The sequence below is a fragment of the Osmerus eperlanus genome, chromosome 3, assembly GCF_963692335.1.
Source record: "Osmerus eperlanus chromosome 3, fOsmEpe2.1, whole genome shotgun sequence".
Taxonomy (NCBI): domain Eukaryota; kingdom Metazoa; phylum Chordata; class Actinopteri; order Osmeriformes; family Osmeridae; genus Osmerus; species Osmerus eperlanus.
Window position 1 is genome coordinate 8,069,017 of NC_085020.1, and position 26,639 is coordinate 8,095,655.

A 26,639-nucleotide genomic window follows, 5' to 3' on the forward strand; every position below is an offset into this window, starting at 1 on the left:
TGTCGGTGTTTGCGTTTGTGTGTGTAGTTCCGCTGTGGGACAGACGAGTGTATTCCTTTCTGGTGGAAGTGTGACACTGTGGATGACTGTGGGGATGGATCAGATGAGCCTGCAGACTGCCGTGAGTACTGTACATTTGTCTCCCTACCACAGTACCCATAGGAGATTCCACATGCCTTTTCAAAGTGTATGCAAACTTAATTCATGGAACTGTCCGTTTTTATTGTGTCTTCATCTGTCTTCCTCTTCACTGTCCTGGACGGCTGTTTTAGCATAATGAAAACAATGTATTATTTGTCAGACTTACAGTGATAAATGCCGGAGAATTTAACAACCTGATTGTAGAATAAATTCCTGTATTTTCCCTCCACCTTATCGAGCTCATTGTTGGTAATTTTACCTAAATGTATGAATACATGTACACTATGGCTTGAAATCATATGCATTTTGTGAAGTGATTATTTTCTCTCCCACAGCGGAATTTAAATGTCAGCCAGGGCGATTCCAGTGTGGCACTGGCCTGTGTGCCCTTCCCCCGTTTATCTGCGATGGAGAGAATGACTGTGGAGACAACTCGGACGAGGCCAACTGCGGTAAGGGAATTTTTACTATTGCTTTTAAAAGGGTAACTAAAGACTCCATATTCAACCTTAGCCCCCAAACTCATATTTTGTTGGTCTGAGATTTTTCATAAGTATTTATTTTGGGACTCCTTGAAACGAATTGATACATGAATTATAACCACTAGGGACAAAACGAGTGGTGATTTATGACCCAATGATTACAAATGACACTTTTGTAGAGATTTGTTTTGAATATTGGTTGGAATACAGATCAGGATTGATACGTTTAGCTGTGCATAAGTATTGAAAAAAAAAAAAAAAAGGGTTTGGTTTTAATTACTCTCAAACAAATTCTTGGGTCTCCCCGCGTGGCTCACCAGGTGCAGCGCAAATCATGTAAGGCAAGGCCTTACTGCAGCTGCCAGGTTTCGATTCTGGTCCAGGACATTTTGTGGATGTCATCCCCTTTCTCTCTCCCCTACATTGCCTGTCCCTCTAAATGTATGTACAGTATGTACAATATGCGGCAAATATATAGTAATTATCCCACAAAACATGTTTTTCATTTTTTTCAGAGACTTACATCTGTTTGACAGGACAGTTCAAATGCACCAGAAAGCAGAAGTGCATCCCTCAAAACCTGCGCTGTAATGGACAGGATGATTGCGGTGATGGAGAGGATGAGACAGACTGCCGTAAGTTTTCTAAGCAACGCTTAGGCGATATCTCAAATATCCAGAGTTATTTAATTGATCGCCTTCTTCAGTTGCTGTTCACCTGATGTGGAAGCTGTTAAGTTTTAAAGGTGCAATGTGACAGGTTGAGATTGATTGGCTTAAAGGCCTTTATTTGAATTTGTACATTTATGGTGTGATGTACAGACAGCCCCACATTGGCTCCTTAAATCACATGGATTAACTTATTATGTATTCTGAAAGCACTGCCTTCCTGTGACAGTGAATTAGGTACATCATTGAATTAGGAGTAGAATGAGAACAGTGGGATGTATTTCATTATTTTGATGGAACTCTGACTATCAACACATTTCACATCTGACAACTGCCTCTGAGTTGCAAGACCTTGTCTTATGTGTGATAGAAAGACAGGGTGACATTTCATTCTGAAATTGATTGATTTGAGGGTTAATTACTTCCCCCTCTCTATCTTCGCTCTGCCTTTCTCTTTCCCTTACTCTCCTTCTCTTTGTCTCCTTCTCTGTCTCTCTCTCCCTCCTCCCATCTTGGCTTGTTTTCTGCATGGATCCCCGTCCACAGCGGAGAGCACCTGTTCCCTAGACCAGTTCCAGTGCAAGGCCTCCATGCACTGCATTTCCAAGCTATGGGTCTGTGATGAGGACCCGGACTGTGCTGACGGGTCAGACGAGGCTAATTGCGGTGAGTGGTGGGAGAACTTCTTAATCATAAATCACATTAGTTCTAGTTGTAAGGCCCGGGTGAGAATTACTATTAGGAAACTAATTAATTTTACACATGGGTTCATTCCTATCTCCCAGACTGGACTCTGATAGAGTTGAAGCAACCATAAAGCACATCCACTTGTAGTGTACATAAAAGGGGAAACTCATTTGCGGTGTCTGACAAACAATGGACACCAATATATTTCAGTGTTGTGCAGTGCTGTATATTTTTATCTTACCCATATCTTGAATTTCATGAAATGGTTTTCCTCCACAAGAGAATGTTACACTTGGGGTGAATGTTCAGTTGTCTAAGATATTATGGAGAAGACTATTACATCTCCAATAGCTGTCAGTGCTAGCTTGTTATTTGGCTGATGCAATTTAATCGATAGCTTGGTTGAGAAAAATCATTATCATGGTACTAGGTTTCAATTCTGAGGGTGGAAAAAAATTGAGAGAGAGAGAGAGCAGAGAGAGAGAGAGAGAGAGAGCAGAGAGAGAGATAGTTATTCATATGGATGTTATCATCATATCAAACTTGTTGATAAATCTATACAGTAAGTGGCATTTGTAATTTCAGCCGTATTGTACATTTGGTATAAACACACTTCCTGCTGTGGTTCCTGCCATTATCAGCAGAGTTTGATGGCTATTTACCTAGTTCCATATTATCCCCTTGATTCCATCTGATTTATAGCAAAGAGCATCAATTAAGACAGATGATACCAACGTCAAGAAATGTGTATGTAGGTGCTAGAAAACTGACAAAACGCGATCACAGCACAGGTAATGTTCTGAAAGATTTGTTTATGTTCATCTTATCTCCTCTTTCAATATCCTATTTTGAAGTGACTTCTAGTTGTTTTACTGGCAACATAATGAGCTAAGATATAGAAGTGAAATAATCTCTTGTGCTGTAGTTGAGGCGTTAGATCCTGTAAGTGGCAGACTCTTAATGAGTTGCTCCACTATTCCTTCCTTCCTTCCTTCATCCATCGCTCCCATGTCTCTCCTCCTGCTGTCATGCTGGAACAGGATCTGGCTACAGACCTGTCAGTGGGCTCTTTTGATGCATCTTTTTCTAACTGCTAACAGCTTTATTCTGGCCATTATCTTGCCCAGAAAACGTCTGCATGTAAATGCCTTTAAAGAGGAGATCTTACTGGGACTTTGAAAAACATTCTGTGTGATTTAGAGCGAAACGTATTTTTGGAGAAAATATAAAAGGAGTTTTGATGTGTGCCGGTTTCCTGTTGAGGACACATAACTTATGGGTCTGTTTGACAGTATGTTATGATAATTACAAAAGGTGGGCTCATAAGTTACTATGCTGAGTATTGATAATGTAATAATACTGTACTATATGATTACTTGCACTGAATACTAGTCTAAAAAATATAACTTTAAGTTTGCTCCGTCAGCCTTATAATTTTCATAAGGCTGTGTTACTCTGTGAAAACCATTAACCAGAGCACCTGTGAAAGAGAACACTATATTTGCAAATATATATTTCGTATTACAGCAGACAGTGATGAAGTGTATTGGGTAAGTGAGTAAGATCCAAAGTATGCTTCCAAAGCTTTCTTCCAATTATCCATGAGGGTATAACATTGACACAATGCAAATTCCAAGAACCACGAATCACCTTTTCAGCATTTGTTGCAAATGTTAAAGTTTGATGTTGAAATGTTTAATGTTGCAAATTTCTTGTCACATATTCTGTTGAGGATCTAAGCCATTGGCAGTACAGTCAGGTATTTCATCTTACGGTGTGTTAGCCTCTCGAGGATGAGCGTGTTTTGAACTCGGTGTCTAGCTTGCTCTGGGAAACCCTGAGGAAATGCTGATTACACGTAGAAATGTGATAGTTTGTCATTAATATTCATGCTCTTTGAAGCCATTTTCATCTGTGTGTTTGTTTGTTCCTGATGAAAAAAGATGAAAAGACCTGCGGACCTCATGAATTCCGCTGTGAGAATAACAACTGTATTCCGGACCACTGGAGGTGTGACAGCCAGAACGACTGTGGAGACAACTCTGACGAGCAGAACTGCAGTGAGTCAAATAACTCTGCTTCTTCACCTACCTTCAGAGCCGTTTGGTAACTTACACATGCACTTGACATTGAAAATGCACTTGGGCTAGCCAGTATTTGGAGCCGTTTTAAGACATCTCCCTTTTTCTTCTTCATTAGCCCATTGCTTTTTATGTTTAGATACGACCATCGCTCTGCTAAACTTTTTCTAAGAGTTGCACTATCAAAGTAAGACAGCCCTAATAAGAAACTTGACTATGCCCGGTGAGGATACATTTTCTGCACTCCTTTATGGCTGAGAAAAAAGCAGAACCTGTACTCCAGAGCTTTGATGTTGTCTTCTCTCTGCAATTCTTTAAGCACACATCTAGATATGCAAGCGATTCTTTAAGCACACATTTAGAAATGCATTCACAGAGTCATAGACATAGGGATTTGTATGGGTTTGTATTATGTCATTCTTATTTACCTATGAATTTGCACTTTTGACCAAACCAGAGACCCTAACGAAATCCTTGCTCCATAGTGGTGTTTGTGTGTGTGTGTGTGTGCCTTTGTACTATTTGCTTTTATGCTGAGTGTGCATCATGTGTTTGATTTATTAGCTGCTTATTTCCCATACCTATTAATGTCACTTAAAATGCAAATAAAGACCAGTCAAGTGTTGGATGGTAAAGAATTAAGCAGGTGGGATTGCAGACAGCCAAGAGGCTGCAAATCAGATTGTGCTGCAGTGCCTTCTGGGAGTCTCCCTCTAAACACAGCTCATAACACACACCTTGAGTTAGTTAACAGTCCATGATAACAAGGAGAAGACCCCTGCTTTGGTTCTGATGCAGCTGTTTAAATATACCTTAATATTGTCTTCTGGGACATAGTTAGACCCAGCAAACGTGCCAAATGGTGGTTGTCAGGTTAGGGACTCAGGAGACGGCTGTCCACTTTTTAAAACGACTGTGAATGAATTTGCATCTTGAACAGGCCTGCAAGTTTCCTCAACAGCAAAACATCTGATTGGCCAACAGATGGTTTAGTACCAAGGAATTAGCATACAATGCTAAAAGAAATAGCTGAACAATTATGTGCATCATGTGTATTTGAAAGCTTGTGTTTTCCTGTAGTTTGAGTGTTTGTGACTGGGTGCTGGAAGGTTTGTCACTGTATGCCCTTGTCCTCTCCTTGACTCAGAGCCAGTAACCTGTAATCACAAGGACTTTGCCTGTGCTAATGGGGACTGCATATCAGCTCGATTCCGCTGCGATGGAGACTATGACTGCGTTGATAATTCAGATGAGGTCAGTGATCATGAAAATGTGTTAATCTCAACTTTATGTTCACTCGCAGTGAATTACCACATCTGTGTGAAGTGACCCAGATTCCGCCTTGATTCCTTTACTCTCAACCCCCAACAACAAAATAATTCAAGTATACTTATTGTTATCATTGCATAATGTTTGCAAATATGCAGTGAAATGTTTAAATTATAAAATACCCCCGTGTTATCATTACCACCCCAGTGGAAAAGCGCCACAAATGTATATAATTTGTAACATACAATTTAAAAGTATTTGCAGATATTAGCACTGTATAATTTATCCTTGCAAATAAATGGTTCTATTTGTGACGCTTAAACAATTTATGTAAATGCACCAGTATAGAAAATAATGATACTACATAGAACAATACCTCATTCAAGTAGGAACAACAGATAATTACCTAATATGCTCTTTTGAGCTCTTTAATTTCAATATTGTGCGTCGTCCTATTAACCTATTGTTGTCTAATATGATAGGATGGTTTATGTTGTAAACTGTTATTTATCCCTTAATGTGCCTGCTCTTACCAGTTTAACCCAGACTAATCTGATGCTTTTCTGCCCTGGACTAGAAAGCATACTGTTATAATTGTTTAATACATCTGATCTCATCACTAATGAGTGTGAACTCATCTCTGTCCATGTCTGTTATGTATGACTGCAGAAAGACTGTGAGGCACGTTGTACTGCTGACCAGTTCCAGTGCCTGAACAACCTGTGCATCTCATTCAAGTGGCTCTGTGATGGCCAAGAGGACTGCAAGACCGGAGAGGATGAGAGGAACTGCCAGGGAACAGGTACTACAAAAAGCTCTTCAATGTTGCTCTTTAACACATTAAAGTCACAAACATGCCATGAATTACACAAAAGAAAGAAAGAAAGAAAAAAAGAAAAAGAAAGAACAGAAAAAAGACCCAAAATGTCAATGTAAAATTGAGGCGGCAGTTAACCTTCCCTCAGTCACTCGTTAAAGATAAGCCATGCATCTCACTGTGTTTTAGTGAGCATTATAAAACTATAGGAAATGGTCCCGGGTGTGCATAAACCTTTTATTTTGGAGTTGTGACTGTAATATGTATCGGAAAACGTCCCCACACTGCATTTGGAACTCACGCTCTAGAGCTCCTACAACTACCGTAGTGTGCTGTGGGTTGTATACTAAAGCCTGACCTCCTCCAGATCCCCAGTTGTGATGATGGGTGAGTGGGTGGGTATTTAAACCACCTAGCCACTTCCTTTAGCAGCAGGAAGCACACAGCATGCTCTTGCCTGAGAGAACACATCCTATTTGAAACTCCAAGGTCCTAAAACCCCACAATCCAGTTTGACTAGAAATGAAACGTTTTTTGACATCTGGTCTGCATACTGAAAGGACCAAGCTGTTTAGGTGTGAATTTGCAGAGCACACATGGAAAGGTCATGTTAATGTTGGTGTTCGAGCTGTCCTTCACTTTTCTGCTGTGTCAATGTGTGTATTTTCAGTGGCCCCTTCCTGCTCCCTGAATGAGTATGTGTGTGCCAGTGGAGGCTGTGTCTCCGCTAGCCTGAGGTGCGACGGACACGACAACTGCGTAGACGGCTCAGATGAGGTGGGTTTGCCTCTGTGTGGTCCAGTATTCATGTGAAGTTTTAGTGTTATGTTTAGGAAATGTCATGTTTTAGGCAGCCCTGAACTGACACACTAGGCTTTCCAAAAAAAGTATTGACTCCCCTTTCAGATGTATTGCTGTCTTAACAGTGACCATAGGTATAGATATGTTGAACACTTCCACGTAGAGAATCTGTTTTTGCCTGGATGTGTTTCCGTGGTGACAGGCGGGCTGTGTTAAGGAGTGCAAAGAGGATGAGTTTCTGTGTCTGAACCACGCCCACTGTATCCCACGACGATGGCGCTGTGATGACGTGTTTGACTGCGTGGACCACAGTGATGAGGAGAACTGCAGCCAAGGTACAGTATCAAATCAAAAAAGATTAATATAGCCCTTTTTTCAGGCAATATCACATATGCATATAGAACCTCAATGAAAACAAGGGAAAACTCAAAGGAAAACTAAATTAGAAAACGTGGAAGAAACCTTGGGAGGAGCAATTCGGTGACGGATCCACTCCTACATAGTCAGGCATTAAGAGTAGAGAATACCATTTGCATATGGTTGTTGAAACAGATATTCAGAGTTCCAACTCAATTCTCTGAGTTGGCGCATGTCAGTGTAGGCATTGTTAGCCGCAGGGTTGGGAAGTATTGGATCAGCACAGCATCACAACACAGCCAGGTAGATGGACAGGAAGGGACCAGGAACTGTGTGTGGTCCATCATAGGAAGCTGGAGATGTTTACTTGCCGACTATGTCCAACGTTGGCCTACCAGCAACCTGGCCGGTGTTCACAGCTCAACCCCTCAACACCACAGGGGAGGTGTTGGGGTGAAGAGAGAGAGAGAGGAGAAAGCAGGATTAGAGAACGCAAAAGAACAAATGACAGGTATAATAACAGTAAAGGTGAGGTCCCCACTGGTCAAGTGTGAAGTAATGAAGCAGTTCAGGCGTAAGAAGCAAAAAAGACGAGAAGAAAAACTTTATAATAACAACGCCCTGTCCCTCCATCGCTTTCAACTTCCAGCATAGAGTAACTCATCCTAACACCCACGCAACACACAATTGCACACCTTGACTGCTACATGCAGTAACAAACAAGTTCAGGTTCACTTTTTGTGTAATTTCAAATACATTCATGAATACATTACAATATGGTAATATTATTTTGAGTGTAGGTGACCACATTAATGAAAAAAGTCATGTAATAAAGAAGTCACTGCTTTTTCAATCTTGTAATGGGCTTTATAGAATACTGTTTACAGTATATGAGTCACCTAGTTAGAGTTCATAGCCTCTAACTTTACAATGAAATGCTGGTTGAACGTGACACATCTTATTTCCCTCATTTAAGCCATTCGATTTCTGCAATATTTCACAGTATCACACAGAATGACACCCTTACTTAGGAGTTGGGCTGTACTTACCGGAGGACAGGAGATGAAACTAAGTATACTTTAATATGAAAGGCATCACCCCTCTGACTTTGTCCCAGGAGTTTTTTTCTGCCGTGCCGATGAGTTCATTTGCAACAACACGTTGTGCAAGCTCCACACATGGGTGTGTGACGGCAAGGACGACTGTGGAGACAACTCAGACGAGGACACGGAAATGTGTGGTGAGTTGAAACAATGTCTCCCGCCACCTCCAGGAGCTTTGTCAAAGGTCTTTGATGGATATTTCATAAGTCATTACTTTCTCATTTCGCACGAGGTAATGATTTCGGTTTGAAACTGAATTGCTCAAAGACAAGGCATTGTCATCATGCACATTTTGTGCATGGCTTCCCCGTTGAATGATTCAAAATAGATTTGACTGCAACGTGGTACTCTTCACTGTTTCCTCCCTAGCCAAACTCATCTGCCCCCCCACAAGGCCATATCGCTGCAGAAATGACCATGTGTGTCTGCGCACAGACCAAGTGTGTAACAAGGTGGACGATTGCGGGGATAATTCTGATGAGGAGGAGTGTGGTGAGTGTAGAAACTTTAATTTTGAGTTTGAAAGGATTTTTTTAAAGTAAAACCTGAGGATATCATCCAGTGAAAAAAATTCCCAAGTGAAGGGTTGCTTTGATATTCCCTCATGCTTAGAAATGGGGGGATAAAAAGATTGGCTTTTGATTCTTCAGAACTGCAAAAGTTGTTGTTTTATTAATATCTTTAAAGCACTGTTGGTCCTCATACGAGCTTGTGTTTATGCTCCAGCTATGTGGTACTGCTGACTCATCTGTTCTGCTGCTTTCCAAATTAGAAATGGTGGCTGGGAAACCCAGGCCTTGTGGGAAGACAGAGTTCACCTGCAGTAACCAGCGCTGCATCCCTGCCCAGCTGCAGTGTGACCTCTTCAACGATTGTGGGGATGGAGGATCTGACGAGCAGGACTGCAAGGCCTGTATGTGGGCATCAGGGATCATGACACCCAGATCAATATCCCGGGGTTCAGATGAAAGTATTTAAATGTCACCGTGCAGAAGGTTCATACTGTATCTAGGAATGTAATGTGTGTTTGACAGTTACCACCCCTGTGAATATCCATGGTAGCACAAAAGCCTACCCATTTTCTGTGTGTTTGCGCTTGGGCCATTGATTTGCATGTGCCAAAAGATGGAACACAAGCATGTTTAATTTAATTTAAAGGGGATGTATTCTAATGAAGGTTCTGTCCTTTATTTTAGTTTCTAACGGAGACGTATGTGTCAAGAGAACAAATCCATGTGGGGAAGATGCAATATGTAATCAAACAAACATAAATGCTATATGCCAGTGCAGAACAGGCTTCAAGAGAAACCAAAAGACTGGTCAATGTGAAGGTATTGTTTAAACCATCCTGTTTACAGACATGACTATGTATGTGTTAGGTACCAATCAGTAAGATTTAATTTGTATCACATTAATTTTCATTCTCACCCAGTGCATGTTTGTCAAAAGCTTTTACTCAATTGACTATGAACTTGTCAGTTTCAGATTCAGTTAGCTAGCATGCTAGCGTAATGTAGTTTTGTATGATGATAGCTGCAATTATAAATTGACCTCAAGACCTCACTCCGAGTGGACCAGGCTCATAGTTATAGCCTTTCGAGATAGTATCGGTGCAGGGGAGGAGTACCGGTAGTGAGACACTGACTTGTATTGGGCCACAGCACTTTTCATCTGTGGAAAGAATAAGGTCTATTCAATCGTATTTCAGTCATTACCATGTATATTGTGTTGTAATTAGGGTGTCTAATTATGTGGTTAATTATAATACCCTATTACCAATTATATAATAAATATAATGCCAGCTCAAGGTTCAGAGTTCCAGTTGAATGTGGGTGTTGTGTGTATACTTGGACTGTAGCAACTGACAGAGATGTCTTCATCTTTTTTCTTTGCAGAAATCAATGAGTGTCTAAACTTTGACACATGTTCTCATCATTGTACAAACACTAAAGGATCCTTTAAGTGCACTTGTGACAGAAATTTTAAGGAAATCAATGGCAACTGTTTAGCAAAAGGTACAGATTATTTTTAATTGTTTTTTATTTGTGTTTGTTATTGCGTATTCTATTAAATCTTTCAATATTAAGTGTATTAAATGTTGTAAGTAAACAGCATTCAGTAAACAATTAGTTGTCATTAAGAGATCGAGCTTTTAGTTAATATGTGTATTTTCCTGTTTATTTTAGATTACAGGATTGTTACATGATAATATACCAAGACCAGCCATTTGGTAGCTGTAGATTTTTTCCATTATGGAATGTTTTTCAAAGTGCACTTCTGTGCCTTTAAAAGGCACACTTCTTGCAAACTTACTTGCTTCACTGCTTCATGATTCAAATGGTTAGCATTATTTGGCTGGTCTTGATGAATTATAAAATATCAAGATATATGTAATGACATGTTTCTGCATTGATAACTGAATAATTTACTCTACAATGATATGTCTATGTGAATGCAATTATGTCAAACTGTTGTTTCAAACCCCAAATGGAATTTAGCCACTTCTTATTTTTTTTGCATATTAATAACTCAACGGCAGGACCAGAAGATCGAGTGCTCTACATAGCTAATGACACTGAAATCCGAAGTTTTGTGTATCCATTTAACCAGAGCCATGGACACAAACTACTCACTCGCATCGAGGACAATGCCCGTATTATTGGAATGGATGCTTTGTTTCATCAACAAAAGTTTATCTGGGCTACTCAGTTTAATCCTGGTGGACTTTTTTACAAAGAAAACCTAGACAGAAGTCAAACTAAAACTAATGTTGGAAACATTGTAAGTATATCCAAGGTGTGAATCGCTAGGGTCACAATTACATTGATGTTCAATTGCTCAAGTGATGTAGAATATTTTCAGGCAGTTTCTGTTGAGCCTAGTCTATTAACAAAAGATATGTCTGTCTATTCTACATCCATTGAGGCTATGTCTTGGTTATTGTATTTGAGCACAATGAATTGTAAATTATCACAGTGAGTTCTCATAGATGAAACATATTACTCAAACAGTCATTTCTCATTTATTTGGTGAGGAGAAGAGCACGTTGCCACTTATTGTTTGGTTGAGTTTAATGAATGTCACAGACCATTTGTATAAAGTATTTTAGATACTTACACAGTGGGTAAAAGCAATCCTCTCTTTTAAATGAATTGCACCAATCTTTCAGTGTCAGTTATATTTTTTTATTGCAAGAATTATACTACCTCAAGAAGGTAATATTTGTAGATAACATTTGTGAACTAAATCATTTTCAGATATGTCTCCTAATGAAACTTTACTGAACATTTGATAATATAAAATTTACAAAAGACCTCAGAATAACTACATGTCGCTTAATAGTAAGGGTCAGTAAGTCTCGGTTAACAAAAATACACAAATTTAAAACAATGGAAAGTTTTAATGGGTTATTCTCTGTTGATTCCAGTGTTCAGACTTCCGTCGACCAAGGGATGTGTCAGCTGACTGGATTACAGGAAATGTATACTGGACGGACCACTCTCGGATGCACTGGTTCAGTTATTACACAGCTCATTGGACTAAGCTGAGGTATTCTATAAACGTGGGCCAGATCAGTGGACCAAACTGCACTCGTCTGATAACTGACATTGCAGGAGAGCCTTATGCAATTGCTGTCAACCCAGCCAGAGGGTAAGATTGTCCTTTCACACTGTGTTAATTCTGTCATTATGTTCTCAATTTATTCTGTCATTCTCAAGTGAGTTTTGTTGAAAACAAGTAAGCAGTTTTGGGTATATTGGGTGGTTTGTATTAGGAAATGTGCCTGAAGAGTTTACTGTGTTTTAAACGTGTTGTTACTCCCCTTTGAGGATAACTGTAGATTGCATTGATATGCACCTGGAAATGCATTCATTTGTACCCTTTAGGATGATGTATTGGACAGTGATTGGTGATCATTCCCACATTGAGGAGTCGGCCATGGATGGATCCATGCGGAGGGTCCTCTTAGAGAAAAACCTGAGGAGGCCCACGGGTAAAAATTCAATTGACTTGAGCCACATATCATCATGATACATTTCCTTTAGCTTAAAAAGAAGTAAAACTTTATGTGGAAAAGGTCAGTAATGTACATAATTCCACCCTTTCCATATAAGAACAAGTGGTTTCGCCAAGGCATGGCACTGTGTAGAGCTGTTTGAAAACAAGGCCATGGAGAAGGTAAAGGAGTGGCTGTGAGACAGTCTAAAGCTGTTATTGTGTCCTTGGGGACACACTTAGTGCTGATCTACTTTTTAAAAGATGGTTTGGCCTCCTTTAATGTAAGGGACCCATGCACTGTCTCTGCCACAGAAAGGGAAATTTATCATCAGAGGAAAACGCAAACCTATTTAATCGCCTTAGTAGCATGGTCATTTATCCAGTCCTACTCATGAAAGAAAAGAAAGGTAAGTCACTTGTGTAAAGGAAATGTAGGACATCATGCAAAAAAATCTGTCAACAATGGTGGCACGATTCGATGTACTCACTCTCTTCCCTCCATCAAAACGGAGCAGAAGGATAACATACATAACTGCCTATTCACACAGCCTGCCCATGGGTGATGTGTGATCTTGACAGTGCAATCCATGCATTTGTGTTCAAATATTTCAAGTAGGCTGTTTAGACCCAAGGGCTCCCAGAATAGAGGCGTTTATATTGATCCGCGCACAACTCATAAGGCAAATAAATCTTTTCTTTCCGTCCTCTCCCCCAGGCCTGGCGATCGATTACTTCAACCAACGTTTGTATTGGGCTGATCCTGAGCTTTCAGAGATAGGGAGCATGAGATTGGACGGGTCGGACCCCCTGGTGACAATCAGTGACAGACACGGTAACGCCAACTTGGGAACAAAGCACAGCTTCTCTCTAAGCACACACTATTGATGTGGACGTTTCATTTCCTCCACGTTTTATCAACAGATTGCTTCAATAACGTTGTGTTGTGGTCAGGAACAGAAACCTTCTGAACAATGGATGCAGCTTCAGTGGATCTCTCTGCCCACACAGCACAGACTGCTCTCTTCTGCCTTAGGTTACAAAGAATAATTAAAGCACTTGGTGATTTGTTGGTTGTATTTATTTTTGTTTTGCAGGAATAGCACAGCCTTATAGGATTGACTTATTTGAAGACTACATCTATGGAACAGGGTTGAAACATGAGGTCTTCAGGGTCTACAAGTATGGCAAACAGCCTGTGGAGTTTCTCAATCTAGGTCTAGAGAAACCCACCAACGTCTTGATTGCCCACCGCTACAAACAGCAAGATGGTAAATTCAAGTAATAGATACATATTTCTATTTTTTTAATAAATTGTATCCAGATTTGGAGCTGCGGTTGTGTTAAGGAGAACTTTGCAAAAAAAAGAAAAGATTTACATATTGAATGTCCCAGTTGAAAAGACATAATTAGTCTTGAGAAACATAACTAATTAAATCCTAACAATTTCCTAATACTAATGATGATAATAATAACGAATAATGACTGGTTACAGTAAATTACCTCAGACATCTCCCTCCATCTGATAATGAAAGTAAAGGCACCTGGCTCTTTCAGTCTCTAGCACCTCTCTGTTGTCTTCGAGCTTTGCCTTTTTTCTGGTCCAGTACATTAGAGAGGCATCACATCCCACTGATAGGACCAATCGATCCTTTGTATCCCCTTTTCATTTGCTCTTTTCAACAGACCATGTCCCATGTTATGTGTTACTTCAGTGGCGTTAGGAGTTGTGAGCTGTCAGACAGATCAGTCTTGCTTGGGGTTTTTCAGTGAGAGGGCAGCTGGGCCATTCCCCAATGACTCATTAGTCCAGCCATGTAGTCTGTGGGCAGACTTTGTGCGAGCCCAGCAAAAAGCTACAGCAGTGAGTTTTGATGTCTTCAGCAAAACACAAACCAACCCTTTCTTTCACTTTTTGGATCCCAATCCCAACCACCCGAAATCCGTAAATAGATCTACTGGTAATCTACCTTGCAGATAGAAGTATTTTTGTGTGTGAAGTCTCCTATGAACTTATTTGACCAATATTTTAGTATCTTGTTGATACTTTGTGCTTCAAAGCTCCCTTTGCCAAGTAGGTCATACAATCCCTTTTAACACCAGGTAGTAACATGTTCCATATACCATATTGTTGGTTAAACTATGGAAAAGGCTATTGTTAAATGATTGATAGAGTTAAATACATTTCTCTATATATTCTATGAAAGATTAATATGTTGTGTCTCTTCAGAAATAGGATAGAATAGGCTGTTCTGTTGGAGAGTGATTTAGTCAGATGAATAGCAATGGTGCCAAAAAAGAAAATCACCGTTGCACAATACAGCGTATTGTTTGCAAACTACTTTCAGCCTTGGATACCAGGATGGATCAAGAGAGAAATTCACCGACAGTAATATTCCCTTATAATGTTTACGCAGTCACCAATCCCTGTTTGAGGATGAGCTGTGACTTCATGTGTCTGCTGAACCCGACGGGTGCCACTTGTACTTGCCCAGAGGGGAAGATCGTGGTGAACGGAACCTGCAGTGATGTCAATATTTCAGGTACAGTAGGCTTTGGTGTGGTATTGTAAAATACCTGCTAGGAATGCTATGGTAGCATCATCTCAATTCAGCTTGTACAATGTTAGGAATAGAACTATCAGGGACCACATTTTCTGATCAGAATGTAAGTATTGCAATACAATACATTTTTGGGAATGTCAGTGATATCTGACTTGATCATATGGCATGTGTAATAACGTGTCAGCTGTTTCTCAGATGATGAAGGTTTTAGACTACCTAAAACCTTCATCATCTGAGGAATTTATTTAAAAGCATTTCTTTAAAAACATAGTTATAATCAAATGTATATGAAGGTTAAATTAAAGGAATTTGGAGACTGTCTTAAGCCAAGTCTACATTTATCACACATTAAGTTATAACCAAACCAGTCAAGACAATGTCTCATACTGACCTGGCCTTCCCTGTGTTTTAGGGGAGCTCTGTCGACCGCCCTGCGAGAACGGTGGTCGCTGCCTGGCCAATGAGAAGGGAGACTGGCGGTGTTACTGCTGGCCTGACTTCTCTGGAGAGAGATGTGAGGTGAACCACTGTACAGACTACTGCCTAAACGGAGGCACCTGCATGGGCTCTCCCCTGGGTGAGTCTCCAGTCACTCATCAACGGTGTTATGCACATTCCACACTGTTTGTATTTCAAGTTAAAACGTTTCAGGAAACCAATATGAAATGCATCTACATAGTCTTGCTGCAAGGAGATCTGACAAGCATATCGAAGGAGATGAATGCCATATGAAACAGACTGTGCTATATCACTTTTACTTTACATTTCTTCACTGTCTACATAAAGCAGGCAAGAGGGCAATAATCTTCAACACCTCAGAGCCCCTTGGTAACAATCCTCTTTGAATCAACAACAGCATTTATAACCAGTCTGACATGTTTGTATTGCTGTGGCGTCGACTGTGAAATAAATGCATTTTCTAGAGATGGAACATAGGTTTGAAATGATAAATACAGAGGGTTTATTATGTAAATGTACCAAGGTGGGGCAATATGTGAAGTAAGTAGTGTAGTATATAGTACTGTGATGCATTTGTAAACCATGTGAAAGTAGAAAGATTGTTGCAGAATGTTTACTGGCACCGCATGAATAACTACATTGAGATTGAACAGTCTGTTTTTTTGATGAGTCAGAGCAGTAATTGCTCCTGTTCGGACAGTGGGTTTGTATTTAGAGATAGGTATGTGGCTTTGGATTTGAATGTTTTGGATCCAATGCTTATTCCCTTCTCTCTGCTGGTAGGAATTACGTCTTTTGGCCACAAGGCAAAGTCATGTTGTGACAGCGTCCCTGTGTAGGGATGAGGATGTTTTATAGTGTACTGTTGCTGGGTAGCATTCCCAGTCGGTTTAGTGCAAGCAATCAGTCATTGTGTTTAGTGCTGTACTGCATGTCACCATCCTATATGCTGCCTCTCCTGGCCAGTCACCTGTAATATCTGAGATTAGAGTAAATTGAGTGATTTGAACAGTTGAAGTGTTGAAGGGGTTTTAGTATTGAATTGATGTAGACAAGTCCTTCATTGTTGACCACTCATTTTCATTTGCAGCTGGTCCAACCAGTAAGGCCAGTGTTCTGTTCTGTGACATGTGCCAGCTCCTGTTTGTACAATGCAGTAAAAGGGGGGTGAAACAAAGTGATGTAATATTTGTTCTGCTGCTGGGCAAAGAGTCACTGACTACTCATTCATGCTTTGCAACTGACTGGTTTTTCATAAAGTAAGAGGTTTCGCTGCGTTGAGCACATATCCCCTGGCAGGAGGGTATTGCTCCAAATGAGTGATGGAGGATGGGCTTGGGAGAGCTTACTGTCAAATAGGTTTTCTCAAGTACCCAGTTAGGTGAAGGAGAGAGACCGGAGGCACCCACAGTAATCAATTAAGAGGCCGGTAATATTTCAATTTTGTACTTCTGACCTCTAGGGACCTGCTCGTGTGGACCATTTTTCAATCAACTTTGAAAAAGAATGCAATTCCATTCATACTGTGTTTGTGAAATACAGAAACCTTTCAAATGATCTCTCTCTCCCTTTCTGTGTGGCTGTGTGTCTGTCTCTCGGTTACACACACAGGGAAGCCTACGTGTCGCTGTCCAGCAGGGTTCACAGGTCCATTCTGTGAGAAGCGGGTGTGTGATAACTACTGTCTAAATGGGGGCACCTGTGATGTCAGCCAGGGTAACCAGCCTGTGTGCCGGTGCATGGCAGAATATACCGGAGACCGCTGCTCATACCGTAAGCCCAATCACCTATCAAGAGAACTCAAAAACATACAGTAGCATATTCAAAATGTGGGATTGGATACTGTATATTCCTTACCATTGTCTCATCAAATACCATGTTGAAGGCCCATCCAATGAAACAAAATTCTACATGCTGTTTCAAAATGCCACTTTTCCACTAGTGCAATTCTAAATGCCAGTCTAAACAACCTTTGGGTGTTTCTGTGGCGAACTGATAAAATGTGTCCTCCTTTTATGAAGGTTTTGTCATTTTAAATTGTGGTAAAACAATTTTAGTAGAGCAGCATTAATGCGTACTATTGCTCGCCCAAGGGATGATACGTTTCCATCTTGGACAATATGCTATTTGATGCGGATAATTAAGTCTCATTAAAGCCCTGTAAAATTCCAATCAAACCAGCTTAAACTATGCTTCCTGTTCCTCATTAATCAGAGATACACCACTCTATCTCTCTTTATTTGTCTCTCTCTCTCCCTGTCTCTTTCTCGACTTCCTCTATGACAGATATCTGCCATCACTACTGTGTAAACTCCAGGGCCTGCACATTGTCCAGCAGTGGCCATGTTGAATGTGTGTGTCCAGCCAGATTTGAAGGAAACAAGTGTGAGGTAGACAAGTGTCAGCGTTGCCATGGAGCCCCTTGTTTGGTCAACGAGGACTCGGGAGACGCGGTCTGCAAGTGAGTTATTATTATCATTACACTTATTTGAGTGAATATTCTAGAGAAATATTATTTAATCCATTCCACTCACAATATCAAATGCATTAAAATCATTCATTTCTCGGCCGTTTCATTCAAAATACTATAAAATGGTGTCAGCAGGCATTATTGAAAACATGCATCATCATCCTCTCTCAAGAGAGGAACTTTATATGAGCTGTTAATCTCTGCAGCTGCACGAATGGCAGAATCGCGCCCAGCTGTCAACTGTGTGACGGTTACTGTTACAACGGAGGCATCTGTCACCTGGACCCAGACACCAACCTGCCCTTCTGCCAGTAAGTATCCCTTTAACAGTCACAGGAAAAACCAAAAGCAATGATGTTCTCTATGTCTCTTTTCCATACAAATACTGGTGTTGTGTTCCAGACTTGCCTTGAGCTGAATCAAATCTTCATGGGTTTTTGTACCAGTGAGTGATTCTAGAGAAAAAAGGACTGGATGTCTAATAGAAAAGGGTGGTTCCTAGGGGGACTGTTTGACACTAGTGAATGCAGGCTGAGTAACAGTTGGGGGTATAATTCTTTGACACAAAAAGAAACGATGTCATAGTTGACTGTACCTGGAAGTTTTAAGTAGTTTGAAGAACAGCTTTAGAAATCCGAAGATTCAGACTGTGTTTGATGCTTTGTGAAATGTCAAAAACAGCTCAGCGAGGGGTGTAGTAGAAATTCCGAAGAAACTGTGGAGTCAAAGTCCCCAAAGCTATGTTCTGTTATGAAGATACCCTAATATTTTTTGAAGCTAAGCATGTCTGTTCATTGTGGAGGCATTTGATTTTGATCCTCAATGGTAGCCTGAGGAATGTGTTGTATAAGCTATGAGCAGCGTGAATTCTGTAGAAATTACTTAGACAGGACAATACCGTGGTCGGCAGACATGAAGGTATTGTCAATGCAGGAGGGTTCTCCAAGGTCCTGGTGGTCCCCAAAGATTAATTTCAGCGTTGCTTTAATCAGGTGGGGTTCAATGTTAAAGAGCTCCCCAAAGACAAAATTGGAAATCCATCTGGAAAAAAAAACCTTGTTGCAGAATCTCTTTTTTTACTGCCCATTGTTCATTGTAGTTAAAATGAAATTTGTGTCCATGACTGGCACAATTCAAGGGATAAAATCAATTTCTATGCAAATTATCCCATCTCATATTCCATGAGGTTAACAGATCTTGATAATGTGGTTTATTCATTGGCTTCGAGGCCTAGAGATTAGGTGAGATGATGGATCTGTCTGTGTCAAGAAATCATAATGTTTGACCTTATACTATAACAGAGTAAATGGATATCTCATCCAGGCTCTACTTAAGCCTCTACACGCAGAATGAGCTACTCAATAGAATAAAAAAGAAAAAATATTTTTTAGACAACTGACAAGGCAGACAAGAAGAGAGTTTGAGAACTCACGAATGTCTTACAAAAGCAAAAATAATCAGCCTGTGGTTGTTCAATGTTAACAGAAAGTAACTTAGACACTTTTTTTTCATTCTCATGCAATTCACATGCTATACTAAAAGCAGAGTTTGAATGACAAATTATTTTTTAAGATTGTTTTTATTTTTTATTGTCATCACATGCCTATTTCCAATCATTGAAGTTGCCTACATACACATGTATGGATAAAACAGGTAATGAATTTCCCTCAAACAGAAACAGTATGACATTATAACAGTTTTTACAGCTACAAAAATGGACTAATGCATATGTCTGTTGAACAGATGCATCTCTTATATCACGAGACGTTGATTAACAACAAATGATGTGAATTGACATCGAAACGATGGTGAAATGACATTCAATTGGACTGCTTGGGGCAAGCTTGATATGGCCGATGAATAAATGATGTCATTTCTTAGTGTCGCCGAAAGCTATCACCCTGCACAGTCCTTGTCCAGACCCATTATCACCCCCTCCACCACAATGTTTTGCAGCTGCACGTCAGGGTTCAAGAACCAACGTTGTGATGAGCTGGCCAACCCATGTGATTACTTCTGTCAGAATGAGGGGATGTGCACAATCACTGCCCTTAACAAACCACGCTGCAAGTAGGTTCCCTCACCTTTCCAGCTACCCGCAAAGCCCCCCCTCTCCACCCACTCCTGCCTCCTTCTCCATCTGGCTTCATTTCAGCCCCAGTATACGTGGTCCACATCTCTGCATTACTCGCACACCTTCTTCTACTGCCCAGCCCTGCTTCCTACCCATCCACACACCAGCATCACGCCCACACACCTCCGGGGGTTGAGATCAAAGTTAGAGTGTGTGTTTGTGATTGTGACTTGTTGTCATAAGTGGCCTGTGCCCAGTGCATGGTGGCTTAATTTTGCAATGCCACAGAGTTCAAATGTGTTGTGTCAGTATCGGTATTTAATAGTGGATAGTCTTAGATTCCAAATAAATTGTTTTAAGATATGTGTCCAGTGTTTGTATGTGTGCATAAGTAAACAGCCATTTGCCGCTCAGCTTCTGCTGAAATGTTTTGTCTGTTTTTTTCTATCCATTGTTCAGATCCGACCACCAGAAAGGAGACTTTAAATACATTGTTTTATTTTTCATTAGAATTCATAATGGTTTCATGCTGTAACATTTCTGTCTGTGGGTGGTGATTTATTTTCTATATGTACTGTATTTGGGAAATTGGTATTTATCGTAGCTTGGTGTTCAGAGTTTTGGAGTGCATGTAATTTAGTGTAATTTCATTCTGTCATCATCCAGTTGTACCCGTCAGATCATTCATGCTTTACGGAGCCATCTGCGTCAATCATGCCAAATTGGAAATCACCTCTTCTAACTAGGGTCATACATCACTCCCATTGGACCCCATCCAAAAGCAAATGAGATGACTCCTTGTTTTTGAATGGTATTTTCTGCTGATTATACAGCATAGCCACATTTCTCAGCGGGCCATCAATTTAGTGCCGCTGTTTATATCTATAAAGTAAAGTACACTCTGTACAGTAAACAGTGTCATGGACCATTGTATTTCTAATTAAACGTAGACAGAGTTGTACTAATAACTTACAGTACATATACGATGCTTTTGTTTGACTGTGTGGTTAATTCAGCTTCTATGATTGACTTTCTTCAGGTGTTCTGCCAACTGGGCGGGCACACAGTGTGAAAGGCCAGCCCCAAAGAGCAGTCGATCAGACAACACAAGTGGAGGTGAGTGTGCCTGCAAAGGGACAGATAATCCTCTTATCTATTACCTTGCTCTCCTGGTGTGCTCTCTCGCTAAATTGAACCTAGTGCATGTGAAGGATGGTCTCAGGCTTTGTTTAAAATAAACGTATCCTGGTATCCTCCAGGAAACGTATCCTCCTTTCCGTATTGGTGCAGTGAATGACAGCAATAATGATCAGAAGAAAGGGTTGTTGTCAGATGCGAGACATTTCCACGTTATTTCAGATGATCGTTGCCGTATTTCAACAGAACATAACTCCTGGATAGATGCTGCAGAGCAGGCTCGGTTCATTCAAAGCGAAGGTAGCCTACTTACAGCGTAGCCGTGACAGCGTTAGTACCACTGTTTCATCTCTGTTCTTCTCCTCCCTTCCCACCGGTCCTGCAGGGAGCATCGCTATAATTGTGCCTCTGGTCCTGCTCGTCATCTTGATCACCACTGTGGTAGCTGGGGTTTTCTTCTGCAAACGGAAGCAGAGGTAAGACTAGTCTAGGTTTGACATAATCCTGCATATTTCTGATGTTTCTCCTACGCCCTCCATGGCTCATAGTCGTGCATGCACAGTTAGATGGTTAGATGTGGATGTGATCTCAGATAGAGCAGGTTGGACATACTGGACTGTGGTATTTGGTGTTGTTGTGCTCCTACCAGGGGTAAACGACGACAGAGGCAGCCCATGACTAATGGTGGATTGAACGTGGAGATCGGTAACCCCTCGTACAACATGTATGAGGTTGACCATGACAACCACGCAGATGCAGGCAGCTTGCTGCGACCCAACTTCACGCTGGACCCTCACAAGGTTTGCACACAAAGGACTTTGCGATAAGTAAAAGCAAGGAAAAACACATGTTTTTGACTGAAATCTAATCCTCTGTGGAGACTGCAGTCTGAAGTGGGATTAGTCTTTATCTAGTAAACAAGACGTCAATGTGACAATTATTATTTTTGCTTTAAGTGTAATTTACTGTTATTTGTGTATATTGGCACTACTCACAGTATTTACACCTGTCAACATGGGCATAATGCATATATTTAAAATGTATAGAGACTTTGATAGCACGGTTGTTAGTGTGATTAACATTTTAAGTCCTCGGGTTTAGAACCTACGCCATGGAGCAAACTTTATACCTGCAGTGTTGTGATTTGATGTACATTAGACATTTTGGTCTTTATTTTCTATTGCGAGTGTTAACCCTGCCTGGACTGGTGGAGATTTGATTTATTCATGTGCTCTATACAGTTCTTGTACCAAGGGGACATTTTATCTGTTGTTGATTTATTTTCTAAGTTGGTCTCAACACTGCACTAACACTCAGCATATCAAATAAATCATAACAGCTTTTCTGATCTTGTTATCTATTTTGCTTTCTACAGCTTCAAGCCTAATGCTATTGCTTCTTGCCCTGCCAACTTTGACATCTGCTATTGTCAGCTCCACCTGCATCAGTTTTTATCTGAAACATGCCTGGAATCTCAACCAGCTAACCCTTCTAAACGTCTCTTTATTGTTTCTGACTGAATCAGCATTCATGTCAGGTTCAAAAAAATATGTGGTTGCTTTGAAGCCATATGTTAGCTAAAATAGAAAGACAAAATATGTTCTTTTCTAGTTTACGTTGAACCAAAAATCTGAGAGTTGCTCGCAAACTGCTTTATTGGGTAGATGATCTAATGAATGCGTAAAAACATTCATTAGCAATTGCAGTAACAGAAGACAAGTTTGCCTCATGAACATGGTGAACAGTGGCAGAACTTGTGTGTTTCAGGGCTGGTGTGTGAAGTCCAGTGACCCTTGTACCCTGGGCATACATGCTGTGCCCAAGGAGGTTATACCTGGACAGGTGAATCATTATCCAGCCCCCCTCTGTTCTGTAGACTTTGGCTTCCATGTACAATTTGAGCAAGCAGCCTGGGAGTTAGTATTGGAAATTCATTAGCAGTAGCGGTATAACGTTTTGTAATCTAACTTTACTAATATGCATGAACTATCTCCATCATTCTTACCTGGTTGTACTCTCTAATTAATCTTGGCTGCTTTGTTTGTTTACATTTGAGCAAGCTTAACAGTATAGCTTGACTGTCAGCCTGTCTATGTTAACAAACCATGGATCTGTAAATGTTACCATTAAGTGATCTGCCAATCAAAATGCAAGCTGTGAGGGTTTGATATGCCTCTGTTCCAATGTCTGATGCATATATTATCTGTTACACTGCAGCCAATGAACTACTCCAACCCAGTGTATGCAAAGATATACCTTGATGGACAGAACTGTCGGAAGCCAGTCATCAACATCGATGAGAGGAGAGAGCTACTCCCAAAGAAACTGGAGGGGACAATTCGTGAAACCGCCGCATAGCCTGACACTTTCTACTCCCTTTTATATGAGTGTACAAATGTATAAAGTGAAAAGGAAAATACACATTTTCTATTTCCTATCAGGCTCTTGGTTTAGTTTGTTGGTTTAGTTCCCAATGTTTGTCAAACATTTGTTATACAGCACATAGCGTATAACACTGAAGTAAAGCTGCTGATTAAAAAAAACTAACACCAGAGATTTACAATTGTGCACAATTTTAATCTTAAAGATACAGCACTTACTGTATTTCTGTTTCTGCATATCTCTTGTAAAAGTGAAATCAACAAGGTGTTATTCTGATGCAGTAGACTGAAGCAGGACTGGATTGCTTGTCAGAATTTTTTTTTACCTTAGATTATCCTTTATTTTTCCATTATTATCTTCACATTCATCCATGCGTTTATCTATTGTATGATATCACAGCTTTTTCTTTGAGAAGTGAAGCTTGTTTTTTTATGAATCATTTCACACCATGTTATTTCTCCCTCTTCACTTTTTTCATTATCATATATTCATTGCAAACCGGTTTTTGCTCTGCTTCAAATAGAAGATGTTTCTGAGCTGGTATTATTTCATGTACTGTTACTGCTTTGGTCAAAGAGGTTGGAGCTCAACATGAATGTTCTGCGAACAGAATCACAAATATTGTACGTTCAAATGATGTCCATATTTTTGTAGGTCTCAGAATCAACGTACGGCAAAAGGATGTATACATGGAAGGATTTAACATAACTATGACCACAAGGTTATTCCGAGAACTATTCAACTGTTACTTTCAGAAAGGATGACAATAGATATAACAAATTTTATAATTTTGTATTTGATTTGTATGTTGTTCGGCTGCTTGTATTTTGAAGAAATGTATTAAATGTAAGTAATTTTTTATATAAAATGTAAATCAATATCAAATAAAGGGGGCTTATTTCCATTTCAAACTCAATGTCCATGTTTACTATCTAAATGGCATACAGATTCCACATTAATAATTCATCCAAACAATTTTAGCCAGTGTTAAAAGGGATGTGAAGGTGGGTTATTATTATATTTATTATAGACAGCGAGTGTTTTCTGGATTGTAAAATGAGTACATTACCTGGCGTAAGCACACCATGACCACTGCAGGCTGAATGGTAATTAAGTCCTGGGAAGCTACACACACACAATGACCATCTCTCCATCCCTTTTTCTTTGTCCCTTACCATGGCAACTGAAGGACCAACAGCTCTATTGTTCAGAGAGCCCTCCTTCCCCAGTATTTTTCTCTCCCTTCAAACCTAATGAGACCATGCTCGATGTTGGTTTGAAACCATTTGAATACATCCCATCCAGTTCAAAGATTAGACGCGAGATTCATACATGCAAGACTGAATTGCACATATACTGTATACGAACATTTGATTTATTCCAAATGTCACCCAAAGCACTTTCTAACAGTGTTCTATCTGTCAGTAATGTCTACAAATCAGTGAAGTGTTTTACTCAGATGCTAACACAATACCACACTTAGATGTTGCACTGAGTGGTTATGGCATAATATGTAGAGGTGGGGAGTGGGTGTGATGAACCGATTACTCTGATGAAGAAATTTCTGAAGCCAAACTGATTATGCTGTGAGACTTTAACCTGCTTTTTTAATGAGCAATTATCTTTCCCAAATCCTAGTCATGTTCAATGTTGTTTGTTGAAATTGCATATCTGAGAAAAGCTGAATGGATGACCCGCAGTGTATTACTCATTATTGTGAATTTACTTTGATAGTGCTCTTCAATAAAGACCACTGTAAAATATAGTTTCTAAAACAAAATTGGTGAGAACAGTTACTGCAGGGTGAGATAAGGTTGTGTCCACAGTGTATTGGCAACATAATATGTATCTGTTTGAGTTATGCTGAAAGTGGGAATGAGTTCAACTGTTTACAGAAATGTTACTGAAAGCATCTGTGGCATCAGTGCCATAGAGAAATGAAGACTAAGCCCATTGGCCTTACCAGAAGGAAAAAAAAACAATTTGGAAAACAAACCCATAGCTTGCCCGAGATCTCCATCCTTTTCACCTTGGATATTGATTTATCGTCTCTTTTCAACTTAGCAAGCGTCATCATCCTCATGTATAAACATCAGCAAAACCCAGAGGACTCGTCCCCTGGACAGAATCAATGAGAGCAACAGTTGTATTCACAGTACAATCAACACACTCTGCATACTCTTCCCACAGCCTTGCCTGCACACAGACGGATGCATGGGGATATCTTCTCTCCAATGGGAAAGGCCTTAGGGCAAGGAAATGACCAGAGAACCTTCCATGGACTAAAAGAAAATGATGTATCAGATGTGTCAAAGGCAGATAAATGAATCCTTTTGCATTGTTTTGATAAACTATTACATACGCAGCTGGATATGGGTTGTTAAAGGAATAATTTTAGGTTGTTTGGAAGTAGACTAGGCCTGTTTTCTAAAATAATTTTACTAATTCGCTTTCACACCAGGACAGTTGAAATGAGTAACGACACTTTGACACTTTGACAATGTCCACAGCAGAATCGCAGCAGGATTTAGCAGCACCTCTCTTCTGACATTTCAAACCAAAATGATGATAAAGGATTTAGAGGTGATGATAGAGGATTTAAAGGTTTCACATTAATGATCAACACCTGTCTACATCACCTCTGAGCTGTAAACAAAAAGTGTCAAGATACATCACTAGAGGTGTCAATCAGTGAAATAATGGATGGAACTACAAAGATATGAGCTAAACATCCTTGTTATAGGCATTTTACTACCAAGCTGATACTGCACAGAAATGATGGCATTTAAATGGTCTGCCTTTATCATCTCCCCAAATTGTTATAAAGCAAAGATAAAAAAAATTGTTATGGTCCTTCAACTCTATGAAGTAAAGCATTTCGTTTATCATATTTAAAAGTGAAACTAAGACTTGAAATATGCTATTCAGACCTGCCCTATATCTGGATATTGTCAGATGGAATTTTTGAGCTGACCTTGTAGAAATGGTTTGGAAACCATGGGTAACAAATTACCCCATTGATGTGGTTCATGAAATGTTTTATCACAGAGCACTTGGGAGAGCCTGTGCCATGTCCTAGAAAGAGCTGTAATTCAGTACCCATAACCAATATGCTATATCTCAGTTTGATAGATTTTCTAGTAAAGATGGA

The 26,639-nt window shown here is 40.0% G+C and overlaps 1 protein-coding gene across 1 annotated transcript in view; it reads left to right on the plus strand.

Annotated features, from left to right (window-relative positions):
• lrp1bb (low density lipoprotein receptor-related protein 1Bb) overlaps positions 1-23,649 on the plus strand; it is a 113,685-nt gene extending 90,036 nt beyond the window's left edge. Inside the window, exons 64-93 of the mRNA XM_062456230.1 lie at positions 28-121; positions 477-593; positions 1,139-1,258; positions 1,838-1,957; positions 3,922-4,038; positions 5,207-5,313; positions 5,998-6,130; positions 6,816-6,922; positions 7,149-7,281; positions 8,421-8,543; positions 8,776-8,898; positions 9,179-9,319; positions 9,603-9,737; positions 10,302-10,421; positions 10,946-11,187; positions 11,834-12,057; positions 12,294-12,400; positions 13,121-13,237; positions 13,500-13,673; positions 14,820-14,945; positions 15,379-15,543; positions 17,037-17,198; positions 17,712-17,886; positions 18,102-18,206; positions 19,852-19,965; positions 21,009-21,085; positions 21,492-21,582; positions 21,756-21,906; positions 22,874-22,948; positions 23,324-23,649. Of these exons, the coding sequence (XP_062312214.1) occupies positions 28-121; positions 477-593; positions 1,139-1,258; positions 1,838-1,957; positions 3,922-4,038; positions 5,207-5,313; positions 5,998-6,130; positions 6,816-6,922; positions 7,149-7,281; positions 8,421-8,543; positions 8,776-8,898; positions 9,179-9,319; positions 9,603-9,737; positions 10,302-10,421; positions 10,946-11,187; positions 11,834-12,057; positions 12,294-12,400; positions 13,121-13,237; positions 13,500-13,673; positions 14,820-14,945; positions 15,379-15,543; positions 17,037-17,198; positions 17,712-17,886; positions 18,102-18,206; positions 19,852-19,965; positions 21,009-21,085; positions 21,492-21,582; positions 21,756-21,906; positions 22,874-22,948; positions 23,324-23,464 (3,936 nt within the window). The 3' untranslated portion in view covers positions 23,465-23,649. The remainder of the gene's footprint in view (positions 1-27; positions 122-476; positions 594-1,138; positions 1,259-1,837; positions 1,958-3,921; positions 4,039-5,206; positions 5,314-5,997; positions 6,131-6,815; positions 6,923-7,148; positions 7,282-8,420; positions 8,544-8,775; positions 8,899-9,178; positions 9,320-9,602; positions 9,738-10,301; positions 10,422-10,945; positions 11,188-11,833; positions 12,058-12,293; positions 12,401-13,120; positions 13,238-13,499; positions 13,674-14,819; positions 14,946-15,378; positions 15,544-17,036; positions 17,199-17,711; positions 17,887-18,101; positions 18,207-19,851; positions 19,966-21,008; positions 21,086-21,491; positions 21,583-21,755; positions 21,907-22,873; positions 22,949-23,323) is intronic.
• The last annotated feature ends 2,990 nt before the right edge of the window (positions 23,650-26,639 follow it).